General features: G+C 42.4%; 1 protein-coding gene across 3 annotated transcripts in view; it reads right to left on the reverse strand.

The window, feature by feature from the left end:
- Positions 1–15,585, reverse strand: part of LOC105010783 (roundabout homolog 1-like) — a 160,575-nt gene extending 144,990 nt beyond the window's left edge. For 2 of the 3 annotated variants that reach the window (XM_020048566.3, XM_020048565.3), the window contains exon 1: positions 6,663–6,694. In XM_020048566.3, coding sequence (XP_019904125.1) covers positions 6,663–6,691 — 29 coding nt within the window. In that variant the 5' untranslated portion in view covers positions 6,692–6,694. Of the gene's footprint in view, positions 1–6,662; positions 6,695–15,312 lie in introns of those variants that run through there. The other variant, XM_010870380.5, reaches the window with a different exon arrangement.
- Between the last annotated feature and the right edge of the window lie 919 nt (positions 15,586–16,504).

Consider the following 16,504-nt stretch of genomic DNA (forward strand, 5'->3'; position numbering starts at 1 on the left):
TCTTTTGTTTCTGCTGCTCCTCCTCTCGCTCTATTAAATACAAATTCACGGATGACAAATATTAAATAAAACGAACCATTAGGCCTACTTGAATGACAAAACGAATTTGTTTGAATATTACACTATATTTAATTTAAACTTTGTTACAAGTTAAGTATTCAATTTAACCTTTTCACGCGTGAGTTTCAAATATTCCTTACCGACCCCCCAGCGTGAGTTTTTTTGCACGTGACTTCAGTACTCTGCAGCATTTGAACTCACGCCAGCATTTGAACTGCCAACTTGCTAGGTAAGGAACAGTACATGCATTGCATTGCAAGCTTCTCTTGTTGACTCGAATTCTAAGAGCTGCAAAAGTTGGTTGATTTATTACTGTAGCTAGCTAGAAAACGTCAGCTAACCGCTAGCAAACGTCAGCTGCCCGCTAGCTAACAAATCGTGACCAGTTATTCAGTGCAGTGAAAATGAATAAACTATATAAAATGCATACAACGGGGAACGTAACTTCTAGAAAGTTTTTGCAATGGTTTTGATCGGTAGTAGTCGCTAATATAATTCGTTTTTGTGCATTAGTGTTGGCTGTCTGTTGGTACGTAAGTAACGCTTCTTGTCCCGATTTGAATGCTTTCTACCTGGTTAATATCATAGTATGGTCTTGAAACAATTACAATCAGGAAATAAAGTTATAAACACTGTTTGAGCTAAATGTGAGTAAATAATTGCGCGGTTTTACCAGCCATTGTTACGTTACTTGTAGCTAGGTATGCTAATGGTGCGTTCTAAACATGACGTTCTAATCACACCGGTGTGATCGTACGCTCCAGGGACCACTCTAGATTGATCACACCAGTGTGATCGTACGCGCCAAAGGGTTAAAGTACTTTTTGAACTCCATTATGTCTACTGTCTACTGTCCGTTGTACTGTGTGTTGATGACTTTGCAAGACACAGATGGATTCTGGGTCAGGCCCGACTGAGCATGCTTAGACTCGCGTTTGAGCGGAGCGAAATTGGAGCTGGAAATAGGGCGCTCGCTCCGTCCTTTTAAAAATGCCTCTCTGCAATCGCCCGCTCCCGCTCCCCGCTCGCTCCCACTCAACTCCGCTCACATGCGCTGGTTCAGAATTAACCAATCACATTCAAACTCATGTTAAACAGAATACATTACACACCTGCCATCATTTAAAGTGACTCTGATTAATCACAAATAAAGTTCAGCTGTTTTGGTAGGATTTTCCTGACATTTTCTTAGTTGCATCTCAGAGCAAAAGCCATGGTCCCAGAGAGCTTCCAAAGCATAAGAGGGATCTCATTGTTGAAAGATAACAGTCAGAAGAAGGGTACAAAATAATTTCCAAAGCATTAGATATACCATGGAACACAGTAAAGACAGTCATCATCAAGTGGAGAAAATATGGCACAAAAGAGACATTACCAAGAACTGGACATCCCTCCAAAATTGATGAAAAGACGAGAAGAAAACTGGTCAGGGAGGCTTCCAAGAGGCCTACAGCAACATTAAAGGAACTGCAGGAATTTCTGGCAAGTACTGGCTGTGTGCTACATCTAACAACAATCTCCTGTATTCTTCATATGAATGGGCAATGGGGTAGGGTGGCAAGATGGAAGCCTTTTCTAACAAAGAAAAACATCCAAGCCCGGCTGAAGTTTGAAAAAACCAACATAAAGTCCCCCAAAAGCACGTGGGAAAATGTGTTATGGTCTGATGAAACCAAGGTTGAATTTCTGGTCTTAATTCTAAAAGGTATGTTTGGCTCACAAACAACACTGCACATCACCCAAAGAACCTCATACCCACAGTGAAGCATGTTGGTGGTAGCATCATGCTTTGGGGCTGTTTTTCTTCAGCTGGAACCGGGGCCTTAGTCAGGGTGGAGGGAATTATGAACAGTTCCAAATACCAGGCAATCTTGGCACAGAACCTTCAGGCGTCTGTTAGAAAGCTGAAGATGAAGAGGAAGTTCACCTTTTAGCACGACAACGACTAAAATCACATATCGAAATCCACAAAAGCATGGCTTCACCAGAAGAAGATGAACGTTTTGGAATGGGCCAGCCAGAGCCCAAACTTGAATCCAATTGAACATCTGTGGGGTGATCTGAAGAGGGCTGTGAACAGGAGATATCCTCGCAATCTGACAGATTTGGAGCGGTTTTGCAAAGAACAGTGGGAAAATATTGCCACATCAAGATGTGCCATGCTAATAGACTCCTACCCAAAAGGACAGTGCTGTAATAAAATCAAAAGGTGCTTCAACAAAGTATTAGTTTAAGTGTGTGCACACTTATGCAACCAGGTTAATTTGAGTTTTTTATTTTTTATTTTCCCCCTCAAAAGATTTCAGTTTGTTTTTCAATAGAATTGTTCATGTTATAGGTCATATTGTAGGTGGAAAATTTCTGATATGATTTATCTTTGTCTCATTCTTTTTATATCCACTGTATTGTGTGTTAGTGTGTGTGTGTGCATGCCTTAACGTAGCTACTGTGTCACCTATCTGTGCACTTTTCCCATTTCATACACTTTCAGACACACACCACAATGCACGTCGTGTCATCTTTTTTTCCTAGCTCTCTCCCGCTCGCCTGGCACTATCTCCTGTTTGATAAATACATTTCACAGACTGATTTGTAGATAAACGAGGCATGGTCACTCTCCTGCCAGCTCTGACCAGACATCCCCTTTCCCCTCCGCCCCCACTCCATCCTCCTCCGCCTCCACCTTCCTCACGCACGGAGCCACAGTGACATGAACAGGCTGTGGAAGAGAGGAGCAGCCAGTTGGTTTTACCAAGCAGCCATCTGCAGATGGAGCTGCTCTCTCCTGGTTCACATTCTCTAATGGAGGGCCAGATTCCTCGGATGCCTTGGCACTTTGTCTGCCCTCCTCCGCTCACAAAAACACACAGCAAATGTTGCCAATAGCAACAACTTACCGACACTTCTCAAGTGTTTCTAAGGACCAAGAGAAGAGTGATCTGAAAAGATGTGATTGTCTAAAATCGTCTGATTAAAATAATAATCTCCCTACACTTCGCCTACTCGTCTCAGTTTCTGCTTGCTTCTGTCTCAATGGCTTGAAAGAGTAGTTAGTTGAATTAGTTAGTTTTTTCAAGCTACACTTACTTGATCTAACTATCTTACAATTATTCTTATTATGCATAGCTGTAACAGTTGATACAATGTTGCAATACTACTAGTGAGAGTGCAAGCTAGACCTAGTTTATACCATGTCAAGTTCAAGGGTGAGTACATGACAACCTGACAGCCCGTTTGTCAATGATTATGACAGTCAATTCTTTTTCATGTTATTTTCACTGTTCTTACATATGTAATTACTGTACAAGCTCTGAACTTTGGACAGAATGGCTTAAATTACTTCTGATCACCCTAAATGAAAAGAATATTTCAATGTTCAACATTTCAATAGAACATTTCAATTACTTCTCTGAGCTCTTTACTTATTTGTCTTTGTAGAATGTAAACTTCAAGCAAGAGGTCTTCTGAGTAACCAAGGCCTTTCAAATGTTTTTAAACTCAAGAAGGAAAAAAAAGCCCACCAGTGGAAGTATAGAGACAACGTAAAGAAAACATCCATTACTGGGTGACAATGGGCTAGCAGTGGGAGACAGGACATGGCCATGGAGATTAGAAAAATACTGTCATTAAAGAAAGTGCGTCTGCAATATATTTATATTTCTCACAATAATGAAATGCTTTAAATTGGAAGTCAAGTAGGATGAGGGACCGGAATGAAAAGAGGAGGGAGGAAGGGAAAAGGGAGGTGAAATGATGAGACAGATGTTTCCAGAGTGCGGTAATCTGTAGTCAACACTCTGAGTCCTCAGTAAACTGACATAATTAGGGTTATATGCTAGAGCACCTGGAGGATGCACACAGTCTGGGATGAAAACGCTGTTCTATAGGCACAAAGTCAGTTAATAGAGCAGGTGTTACACTGTCAATAGTAATGTCTGAATATGGAGGGGAGCCAGGACAGATACGTGACATACCAGTGCAGGTGGTGACACGCTGAGGTAATGGAGTTTGTACATTGTAGTTATGCAGACCGTGGGTTTGTGTTGGGAACCTAATTATGTGTGTAATTCCATGATGTGGAGATGTAGAGGAGGGCTGTGTGGGACACAGAGTGAGACGTGGAGATGTAGAGGAGGGCCGTGTGGGACACAGAGTGAGACGTGGAGATGTAGAGGAGGGCCGTGTAGGACACAGAGTGAGACGTGGAGATGTAGAGGAGGGCCGTGTGGGACACAGAGTGAGACGTGGAGATGTAGAGGAGGGCTGTGTGGGACACAGAGTGAGACATGGAGATGTAGAGGAGGGCTGTGTGGGACACAGAGTGAGACGTGGAGATGTAGAGGAGGGCTGTGTGGGACACAGAGTGAGACGTGGAGATGTAGAGGAGGGCCGTGTGGGACACAGAGTGAGACGTGGAGATGTAGAGGAGGGCCGTGTGGGACAGCAGAGTGAGACGTGGAGATAAAGGGGAGGGCCGTGTGGGACACAGAGTGAGACGTGGAGATGTAGAGGAGGGCTGTGTGGGACACAGAGTGAGACGTGGAGATGTAGAGGAGGGCCGTGTGGGACACAGAGTGAGACGTGGAGATGTAGAGGAGGGCCGTGTGGGACACAGAGTGAGACGTGGAGATGTAGAGGAGGGCCGTGTGGGACACAGAGTGAGACGTGGAGATGTAGAGGAGGGCCGTGTGGGACACAGAGTGAGACGTGGAGATGTAGAGGGGGGCCGTGTGGGACACAGAGTGAGACGTGGAGATGTAGAGGGGGGCCGTGTGGGACAGCAGAGTGAGACGTGGAGATGTAGAGGAGGGCCGTGTGGGACACAGAGTGAGACGTGGAGATGTAGAGGAGGGCCGTGTGGGACACAGAGTGAGACGTGGAGATGTAGAGGAGGGCCGTGTGGGACACAGAGTGAGACGTGGAGATGTAGAGGAGGGCCGTGTGGGACACAGAGTGAGACGTGGAGATGTAGAGGAGGGCCGTGTGGGACACAGAGTGAGACGTGGAGATGTAGAGGAGGGCCGTGTGGGATGGCACAGTGAAACATTAAGTTGTGTGGTGTTGCATTAGTCTAGTGACACATACCTGGTCAGGAGACAGGTAAGGATTGAATTACCCCGAACATCCTATTACCATAATAGGATTAACCTGCCACAGCTACCACCAGAGAGCTTAAATCATGGAGACAATGTCCTTCCACTAAAAACACATTCATCGATATGTGCCTCCACACACACACACACACACACACACACACAATCCAAACCCCTGGGCACCACATGGGTCAAAGCCTGCACACAGAGAGGCACAAAAACCCATTGTGACGTCTCACATATACTTGTATCATGTCTCACTGGTGCCCACACAGAATGACCACCAGGTTTCAAGAACTGTACAATATGTATTGTATTTTGATGCTGTCTCATTAACGTACTGCATCCTGGTTTAGGTGTCTGACATGCAGCACCCACCACTCTGTAGCCCATTCATAGGGATGATACTGAAACGGACAGAGAGCTGTAGACTGAGTATGATGGGGGATGCTGATTATCCATTGGCTTTGCCGTTGCCGTGACAGGGGGAAGCATCCCGTCTTTACCGTTGCCATGACAGGGGGAAGCATCCCGTCTTTACCGTTGCCATGACAGGGGGAAGTATCCCGTCTTTACTGTTGCCGTGACAGGTGGAAGCATCCCGTCTTTGCCGTTGCCGTGACAGGGGGAAGCATCCCGTCTTTGCCCCCGAACAGATTGACAATATCAGAGCGCAGCAACCTTCTCCACACCTCAACAGGCAGATCACACGTAGGCGTTAGGGCATGAAGCAGGGAGAAGAATCAGCTTTTTCACTCCAGTGCCCTCGCTGTTCTCCCTCTCCTCCCAGCTCTGTCCTAAACCGCAGAGGTGGATACAGCGCTGACATGGTAGAGGGATCAGCAATCATCAGGTCAGAGGCCGGGAAATATCAGGGATTTAGTTTGAACATAACCATATGAACTTTAGGAGATTAATGGAAAAGAAACCTAGCAGAGCATATCAGCACATTAAAAACAGCTGCAACAACACCCAGCAGAGCGAACGTCCAACCTGAATGAGGATACTCACCACTAAAACCCACACCAACCCTGCAGTTCTGGATAGCATGAATTACACTGAACTAGGAGGGTTAACCAGGTCCCTTTTCTCTCATTTCATCTGTGTTCTTTGTCTTTTCCCACGTCTGTGACTGACTAGGTCACTGACGTTAAATACCTGACGTTACATACCTGACGTTACATACCTGATGTTACATACCTGACGTTACATACCTGACGTTAAATACCTGACGTTAAATACCTGACGTTACATACCTGACGTTACATACCTGACGTTAAATACCTGACGTTAAAATACCTGACGTTACATACCTGACGTTACATACCTGACGTTAAATACCTGACGTTAAATACCTGACGTTACATACCTGACGTTACATACCTGACGTTAAATACCTGACGTTACATACCTGACGTTACATACCTGACGTTAAATACCTGACGTTACATACCTGACGTTACATACCTGACGTTAAATACCTGACGTTACATACCTGACGTTACATACCTGACGTTACATACCATAACAGCACACATTTCCCTTCCATGTTCCTCTGGTCATTCCTTCTCATCTCAGAGAGGCAGACTGGTGCTCAACAGAGTGCTGAGGAAGACCAGGGGTGAGAACCAGAACAGTGTATCTCTGCCAGTGAGCCCAGCGGCTGGTCTCCTCAGACTCTGAACGGTGTTATTGATCCAGAGCAGAGGGGAGGGGGGACATACAGACACACAACCAGCTATCAGTGAGATGAATGCATACACATCAAGGACAGACCAACTATCAGTGTAATGGTGGCAGCTTGGAGAGTTGTGTGCAAAGCTCCTGTCACTTCAAGAAGGATTCAATGATTTTTGGCCACTGGTTGTTAATGTGGCGCTGTCGAGCTGAAACCGGTCCCTGAAAATGTTTGTTCTGTCTTGTACGTGTCAATATTGGCCCATGTCTCTAGAACTGCTCACTTTCACACTTTCACTGAGGTATGAAAGTGATTTCACTTACCCACAAATAAATGACGAAGGTTTTAAAAAAGCATTTTGTTATTTGAATAAGACCCAAACTGCATCTTTAACTTCCTACTGAATGGTCCCTGAGGGGGATATCTTTCACAGGAGGTGGGAGGAGCCACATCTCTGACCCAGTATGCACCTCAGCACTCCCTCAGGGAGGATGATGCCTAAAGTATTCACAAATCCCTACAAATCAACTCATACTGTAAAGTGCCCTCCAGAATAATTGTCACCCTAGGTAAATCTGAACAAAAATTGCACATTTTATCAGCTTGACCTTACGAAAAAAATTATTCAGCAGCAAATAAATTGTCATGAAGAAGTAATTATTTTATTCAAAAACATGTGTGCCACAATCAATAGCACCACAAAAGAATATTATGAACAAAATCCAATTGATGTATTTCTATAAAGATTTAACATTTTAAAGTGTCTGAAGTCCCCTAGTCAGTCAATGACATGGGAAAAGACAAAGAACACAGATGAAATGACAGAAAAGGTTGTCCTTCACAAATCAGCCAATAGCAATACAAAGTCAGTTATACACCAGAAAATAACTTCACAACATCATCTTAGGGCAAAAAGTTTTTTAGAAGCGTTGTCAGATAAAGCCTCTGCTGTCACCAAACCATAATCATTACTGCCTGAAGTTGGCTAAGTGTCATTGGAACTTTGATTAAAAGAACAATATATGATCTCATGAGACAAAATATAAAGAAATATTTAGATTTTTGATAACCAGCACACGGGTAGGATTAGAATAAAAACTGCCATGGTCCTGCAGAACATGGTGTAATCCCTGCTGTGAAGAATGGTAGTGCATCGCAGAGTCTTATCAAGCAAATGTATTTTGTTTACAGGTTCGAAATCTAATAGTCCTTAAAATAAGATACATTTCCTTAACAGGCTAAATTTGTATTAGATCATAACACTTGGTTTAAGTAAATAAGCCTTGAAAATCTTGTTTAGCAAATAAATGGGGCTACTCGGCAAGTATTGCCATTTGTACTGCATTTGCCTCATTGCATATCTACACATTCCACTGGTAATATACAGTTGTGCTCATAAGTTTGCATACCCTGGCAGAAATTGCGGATTTTTGGCATTGATTTTGAAAATATGATTAATGAAATCATATTTTATTTAAGGTAAGTGATCATATGAAGCCATTTATTATCACATAGTTGTTTGGCTCCCGAATGGCTCCCGAAAAATCACCTGAATGGTCCTAAAAATTTTTTACATCCCCTTGAATGTTTGGGCTTATTACAGACACACAAGGTGACACACACAGGTGAAAATGACAATTAAAGGTGAATTTCCCACATCTTTGGCTTTTTAAATTGCAATTAGTGTCTGCATATAAATAGTTAATGACTTTGTTAGCTCTCATGTGGATGCACTGAGCAGGCTAGATACTGAGCCATGTGGAGCTGAAAAGAAGTGTCAAAAGACCTGCATAACAAGGTAATGGAACTTTACAAAGATGGAAAAGGATGTAAAAAAGACATCCAAAGCCTTGCAAATGCCAGTCAGTACTGTTCAATCACCTATTAAGAAGTGGAAAATTCGGGGATCTCTTGATACCAGGTTTTGGGTGTGTGTGAGCTCTAAAGGCACAGGAAATCTTGTGTAAATTGATGGCAAGATGAATGCAGCATGTAATCAGAAAATACTGGCAGACAATTTGCATTCTTGTGCACGAAAGCTGCGCATGGGACGCTCTTGAACTTTCCAGCATGACAATAACCCCAAGCACAAGGCCAAGTTGACCCTCCAGTGGTTCCAGCAGAAAAAGTTGAAGGTTCTGGAGTGGCCATCACATTCTCCTGACCTTAAGATTATTGAGCCACTCAAAAATGTGGTTTGTGGAAGATAACCAAAGACTTTGTATGACCTGGAGGCAGTTTGCCAAGACAAATGGGCAGCCATACTACCTGCAAGAATTCAGGGCCTCATAGACAACATAGACATACACAACTATTACAAAAGACTGCACGCTCCCATTGATGCTAAAGGGGGCAATACACACTATTAAGAACTAAGGGGATGCAGACTTTGAACAGTCATTGAACAGTCATTTGAACGGTCATTAAAAAGTTTTAACTGTTGCCATGTTTTGTTTTATGATTGTGCCATTCTGTTATAACCTGAAGTTGAATCCCATAAGAAATAAAAGACATGTGTTTTGCCTGCTCACTAATGTTTTCTTTACAAATGGTACATATATTACCAATTCTCCAAGGGTATGCAAACTTTTGAGCACAACTGTACATATACTTATAATATTTGTAAATACTTGTACATTTTCTGCCCTCCTCTATTTGCACTTCTGGTTAGATGCTAACTGCATTTTTTTTGTACTGTACTTGTACTGTTCAATGACATAGTTGAATCTAATATTGAATGAAAAAAAATCTTCTTTTGAGTTATGTTTTAGGTGAAACAGTACTTTTGACTTGAGAGACACTGAAACAGAATTGAGACATCAGATCCATATTAATGATCTTTTCAGACTGAAAACTTCTTCTTTTTAGTCTGAATTGTTACTAATTTCCAGATACCTGCCATTTTCAGATGCCTAAATACTTGCTTGTTTCAAGAAGTCATACCTAGTGTTATTTGTCTTGTTCCATTGGCTGATTATTTCACTTATTTCAAGCAGAAATCTTCTTAAACTTAATTTTTTCTCCCTTATTTTTTGACAGAATTTCTTTTGCAATATGGGTCTGTGACGCTGTGTCTGAAAATGGGTTTAAGCTTTTGCAATGGCCGTCACAGTCGCCTGACCTAGATCCCATTGAAAACCTGTGGGATGAGCTGAAGAGACCACCAGCGAAGACTAAAGATTCTTTAAGGAGTTTCTTAAAAGGAGCAATGGTCTTCAGTCCCTTCCTATGTGTTCTCCCACCTCATCAAACACTATAGGAGAGGACAGGAGCTTTTAACCTGGCAAAGGGAGGGTCCACACAGTATTTAATGCAGAGTTGCCAATAATGTGAAAGACCTAATATCCAGACTGGTGAAGACCTAATATCCAGACTAGTAAAGACCTCATATCCAGACTGGTGAAGATTTAATATCCAGACTAGTAAAGACCTAATATCCAGACTGGTGAAGACCTAATATCCAGACTAGTAAAGACCTCATATCCAGACTGGTGAAGACCTAATATCCAGACTAGTAAAGACCTAATATCCAGACTGGTGAAGACCTAATATCCAGACTAGTAAAGACCTCATATCCAGACTGGTGAAGACCTAATATCCAGACTGGTAAATACCTCATATCCAGACTGGTAAAGACCTCATATCCAGACTGGTGAAGACCTAATATCCAGACTGGTAAATACCTCATATCCATACGGGTAAAGACCTAATATCCATACGGGTAAAGACCTAATATCCAGACTGGTAAAGACCTAATATCCAGATGCGTAAAGACCTCATATCCAGACTGGTAAAGACCTCATATCCAGACTAGGGGTGTTGCGATATACCAGTATTCACAATTCACAAAAAATGAAATATTAATATCATGTTAATAATACACATATGCTAATACCATATTCACTAGGGAAAATTTGTGTATTTTCCTAAAAACTCCTCCTGGTTTTTCGATTGTTTATTCATGTCACCTACAGACAAACGATACCTGGACCTAAACACTGGCATTTGAATTAACGCCAAGACGCGCCATTTTCGCAGTGGATATGTGAGGGAGACAGATACAACCATTCTCCACAAGCCTGTCAGACATTCTCATGACCCTCCATTACAGAGCAAGACAGGAAATATTAAAACTCTCAGAGACAGAGGGAGGCTGGGTGCCTGTCAGGGAGGATGATGGACAGCCATAAGGATGGGCAGCGTGGAATTAGTGAGAAGGTTTATCATCAGGGGTTACAGATGATGATCTGTCTGGCTGACTGGCTGCAGGCCGCTGATCTCTGACCTCTTAGCAGATTCTGTCTGTAAACACAGTACAACACATCATTCCAGCACGAAACAAACCGAGTTTAAACACGGTTCACACTCTCCAGCCACATACATCTCCTCCCTAGTGGACGAACCTTCAGCGAATAACCAGCTCCTAACGATCCCTTACACGACTTGGGACGTACAGTGTTGCTGTTACCGATAATAAGTGGGCCCTTTTGTTTGCCGAAGAGGTGAGAGCATGTGTTGTCCTCTTGTATCCATCAACCAAGTCCCGGTCGTCATGTTCATGGAAGCACTTACACTATCTGTTAACACAAATGAATATCACTGTGGGCTAGAAGGAGTGAGACCCCAGGTGGTCTTAGCCACAGATTGAAGCCCTGAATTACAAGCTCTTAGATGGGCTACACTGGGCTTGCCAGGGACCCCGGGAACAAGCCCCATCCCAGGAAAATGCCATTTGTCAGCACTGGCAATGCCAGCGGTGCAGACAGTGTCTCTCTTCTGTGAAATTAAATACGAGGGGATGGTTTGGAGAAACGGCCGCTTAAATGGAAATTCAATAAAAAGGCACTTAATCAACGAGAGGAAAAATAAAAGGCGCAGCTGTCATTATTCGTCATTAAGGGGAGACGGACTTGCCGAGTAGCCCCACGTTACCACAATGGCCTGGATCATGATAAGGTGGCATCTCTGCAACGGAGGTGTGTGGATATCAATTCCCCATGGGCAACCCAGGAGCAGAGGCCATGAATTACAACTCACTCTTTATGGCGATAGAGGAGGACAAAGTCCATCCATTGGACATGGGTCATTACCCAAAGCATCCATCCCCTGGAATATGTGTACAAACTGATCGCTGAGAAGAACAGACGAGCAAGCAGCAGATAGAGCCTATTGATTGAAAGGCCAGAGAGGTTGATCATTAAAATGGACCCCAAACCACAACCATCCTTCATTCCCTTCTTTGTCTCTCTGTGTCTATCTTCTTCTCCATCTCTGCGTTGTTTCTTTCTTGGTGTCCATCTTCCTCCTTATTGCACACTCAGCCTGTTTTCTTACTGGCCCCTCTTTATCTACCTATTTCCATTGTTTCTTTGTCTTTGTCTCTATGGCTTTATTTTCTACCCTTCTTACCATTTGATTGTCCTCTCCCCTCTAAATAGTCCCCGAGTACAGGAAGAGAATATCAGAGGGACACGCTGAAGCCTGAGTCTGTGTCAGCTCAGCTATTGTTTAATTACAGCAGACAGCCCCCTGCCAGAAAACGTTTGCACACCTTTGTCTTGATACTGAATACTGACGTCTGAAAAGCTCTCAACCTTAAAAAGGCTTGTTTTCCAAAGCAAAACCCAGCAGTGAAACATAAACACTTTCTTCCAAAATAACTACTCATAAATATTCATGTCTCTCTTCTCTTGTAAGGCTGAGGTACAGAACAGCTAGATTGAATAAGCGAGCTCCGTCTCCGCCTCTCCACACCTCCATAATGTGAAAGACGTTTTGCTTCTGAAAAGTGAGATATTCAATAACGCTGGAGTGACGTGGCACAGCAGCATCCCCTCAGAGAGAGGAAGACGCAAGGCACCGAGAAGAGACGCATCTCTCCAGGGAAATATAGAAGCTCTGCTCAGAATACACCGGAGGGATCAAGAGAGAAAGACACACACAGACTCAACAAATACACACACTTTGCCTCTCCCAGTCAGGAATTACAAAGGCATTTACACAAACACAAAAAGGCTGTGTAAAAATATGAATCTGGAAAGTAAGTCCGCATTACTTTGTCTCTCAGTGGACTGTTTCTTTCATGGTTTCAGGCTTTTTAGTTTCTCTGTTAGTCAGTCGATCCTCCCCAACCTCCTCCTTCTTGACTTTGGGCTTTTGCGTAACAGCCCAGTGAGTGTCCATTTATGAGCCGGACAGGTAGGAAAAGAAAGCCAACATTTACCTTTGCAGCGAATGAGCATGAGGTGAAAACTCCTCCCCGACATGTCAGTCAGTCAATACTGTAATTAAATGACCAGTCCCTGCCTCTGTCAACTCCCTCTTTGTAATCATTACAAAGCCAAGACACCCCCAGCTACAAACAAATTGTATTATGTCTCCATCAATAATGCATACTCACACTTTATTGAAATCCAATGTGGTTCCATATTCACATGGCTGGACATGCCCCATGTGAGTGTGCTCTGGGTGACTGATGTGTCAGTTCGTGACAGGCAAAATGATTAGGCGGAGGGGTAAAAGTCAACACCTGTCATTTTAACCATTCAAGTAGTTTCACATGATGCAGCAACTTTAATAATTAAATATATCACCTTGGACTAAAATAGTCAGAAAATACTGTCACTTCATTTAGTCATGGCAGGAAAGATTCTTTGATTGTAGGTGAGCCCAATAGGATGTGGACAAGGCTTTATTTATAGAGGACATCTAATAAAGGCCTATTCCCAAAAGAGAGCCTAAAAGTTTATTTTATTTCTCATTTGTTTATTTTTTGATGGAATATAACTGTATAAGACAAATCCCAATTTGTATTTGTGTGTTTCAGGAGCGGTTTTCTGTGTGTGCGCATGTGTGTGTGTGCGTGTGTGCATGTCTGTGTGTGTCTGGTGTGTGAATGTGTATTCATCCTTGCATGTGTGTGTGTGCTACGTTCCACTGCGGACTTTGAGAGGCAAGGGGAGGGCCTCAAAGGGATAATGCAAAGAAACTCTGTAATCAAAGAGAATAAGAAGACCCAGGATAAAGGGACACGCCAGGAATGATAATGAAGGAGGGGCAGAAGTTGAAGAAGCATTAGCTTTCATTTGGATCTCTCTGTCTAGCACAACTGGCGTGATTCATGTTCTCCTCACTGAGAAGCCATCCTCTTCAAGCTAGTACTGTGTATCAAGGGTATCCAATGATTCTCAATGACAATTAGTTTTACTAGTCACCTGAGTTACAAAAAAACAAAATTCTAATGCGAATGATCCTCACTTCAGCACACTGAATCTGTGATAGATTACTAGACAATTATTATTAATTTAGTGTTCCCTTCTATATCCTGACCATCACTGCAGTGCAGAAACTGCCTTTCTAACTTTCAGCACCACAATCAATGGACAGTTCTTTTTCCTGAAATGGGCCGCATTGGCTATGGCAATTCATTTTTCAATTTGGGCTATTACACTAGTGTGAGATATACAATAAATTAGCGCGGTCAAATAATTTGTAGCCTCAAAAGCTGCTAAGACGTCTATATTTTGTTTGTGCCAGGGCAGTATTACATTTTCTTTTTTCTTTGCTCTACAGCCTGTTTGACACATGGTTTGATTGACCCTAGAAATCGCAGGGTGAGAATGCTGGCGCTGGGACGACTTTAACATCATATCTCTTAAAAAGCAATAATATGACAATTATTGTGCTTTTCAGTTCCGTTTTATATTAGCTATGTCCTCCAGTGTTAGTAGTGTTTGTAAACCAAACCGTGGGGATATGCCTAACCAATTCAAGAAATAATACGTCAATGACAAATCAATAAACTTCTATAAAGGATGTAAATATCAAAGACCAAAAATAAGCAACGAAGATATATACCACTGCAATGCATCAGACGAAGTAGCAGAAAGAGAAAATTAATGAAAAGTAAATTATTCAAGATCAAAAACACAACAGTTGAATCTGAAAGACTTACTCCTGAAGACTACAGTTAACACTCTAAGCCACCTACCCCCCCGCCCCAACACCGCGTAGCCATATTTTAAATAGTTTATTGGAATCCACAAATCACATTTCATTCAAAAATAATCAAATAATTTAAAGGTTGTGAAAACGAGTTGCCTATTTGGAAAGAACTTACTAGACAAAACCTGTAGGCTGTGGGTGATTGCTGATTCTGACAAAATACATTCACTTCATACATGCGCTAACACACGCACATGCTCGCGCGCACACGTTATTTCGCGCGCGCACGCTTATACACACTCACCCCCCCACACACACACACACACACACACACACACACATACACTTACACGCGCACACACCTGAAATCAAAGTTCATCAACAGGTTGTCATTTTTGTCCACATTGCCTAATAGTTTGTTTTAACTACACTAAAGCATTAAGATAATAACTTTTTAGATAGCACGCTTTGCCTAAAGTAAAAATGTAACTATTCTGCTTGTGAAAGTGTTTGAAGAGCTTAAGTACGCCGACTCACCCCTTTTCAGTCGTTTTCCCGAATTTATTTGTTGTTCACTGCTTGTCGGTTTTAAAACTTGTCCATCCTTTCTGTAAAACGTATGCAAATCTCCCTTTTGCCGGTAAAATGTCCTCACGTTAGCTGAAGAAACCGATATTAGAGGAATGGATGTTAAGAAGAGAAAACGCTTTCAGTTGTGATATATATTAACGAGAATGCTCCCAAGCTTGAGAGGGGTCCCCGAGAGATAAAACCTAATACCGCTCTACCTGGGAATCCAGAGCCACTATCAGATGCACTATAATGCAGGCTACGAGCGGTAGCACATAGAAATCACCACGCGCACCTTCTCCTGCAACGACCTACGGATTTCCTCAGGGTCCTAACGCTGCTAAGCAATTCTCTATGACAAAGCCAAGGCTGTAGCCTACTTGGTTCACTCACAGCTACAAAAATTGCGATTTGGAAAATTACCGTAGGTTGTGATGGACACATTGTCATCGCGCGGTGGGTGGGTCAGATTACTTACTTACTAATAAACTGGTAATTATACTGGTAAACTTGCTTACTAAACTGGTAAGTTTTAACCTTGATATTTTCAGTTGATGAGGGAATATACATTCATGAATGTATTGTAAAATCGATTCATTTGAATCAACATTTTGATGGAATCACATAATGCTAATCACACCAAATTAATGTCTGAAACAGCAGGGGTGAGAGTGTAGAAAATTGAAGAACTGCGATGAAAATGTGTGGGATGAGTAAAACAAGTATTAGACAACATTAACAGGAAACCGTGGTTTTAGTGGATATCAGTTAACTGCAGTTTAGCTTGCCTTAATGACAGATTTATTCTAATGGGTGTGTGCCAACTACACTCAACGGGAGACTGAAAGCAAAATGATTTGATCTGGTTCCAAAGAGTAAAATGAAAAATATTGTATCATAATTTGTTTCCTGGCTCAATTTAGATTAACTCCCAATCCAACTCTAAAGAAAAAATTATGTGTAACCTATGATACAAAAATGTGTAATGCTATTGAACAGAGAGAATGAGAAACATATATAGAAATAAAGTGAGACAGAGACCAAGGGAGAGATGGAGATTTGAGAAAGGGGCAGAATGAAGGAAGGAGAGGAAGAGAGGGTTCAGCAGCTCCTCACATTCCCTATCCCCAAAATGTGTGTGTGTGTGTGTGGGGGGGTG

Source organism: Esox lucius, chromosome 7 (assembly GCF_011004845.1).
Source record: "Esox lucius isolate fEsoLuc1 chromosome 7, fEsoLuc1.pri, whole genome shotgun sequence".
NCBI classification, from domain to species: domain Eukaryota; kingdom Metazoa; phylum Chordata; class Actinopteri; order Esociformes; family Esocidae; genus Esox; species Esox lucius.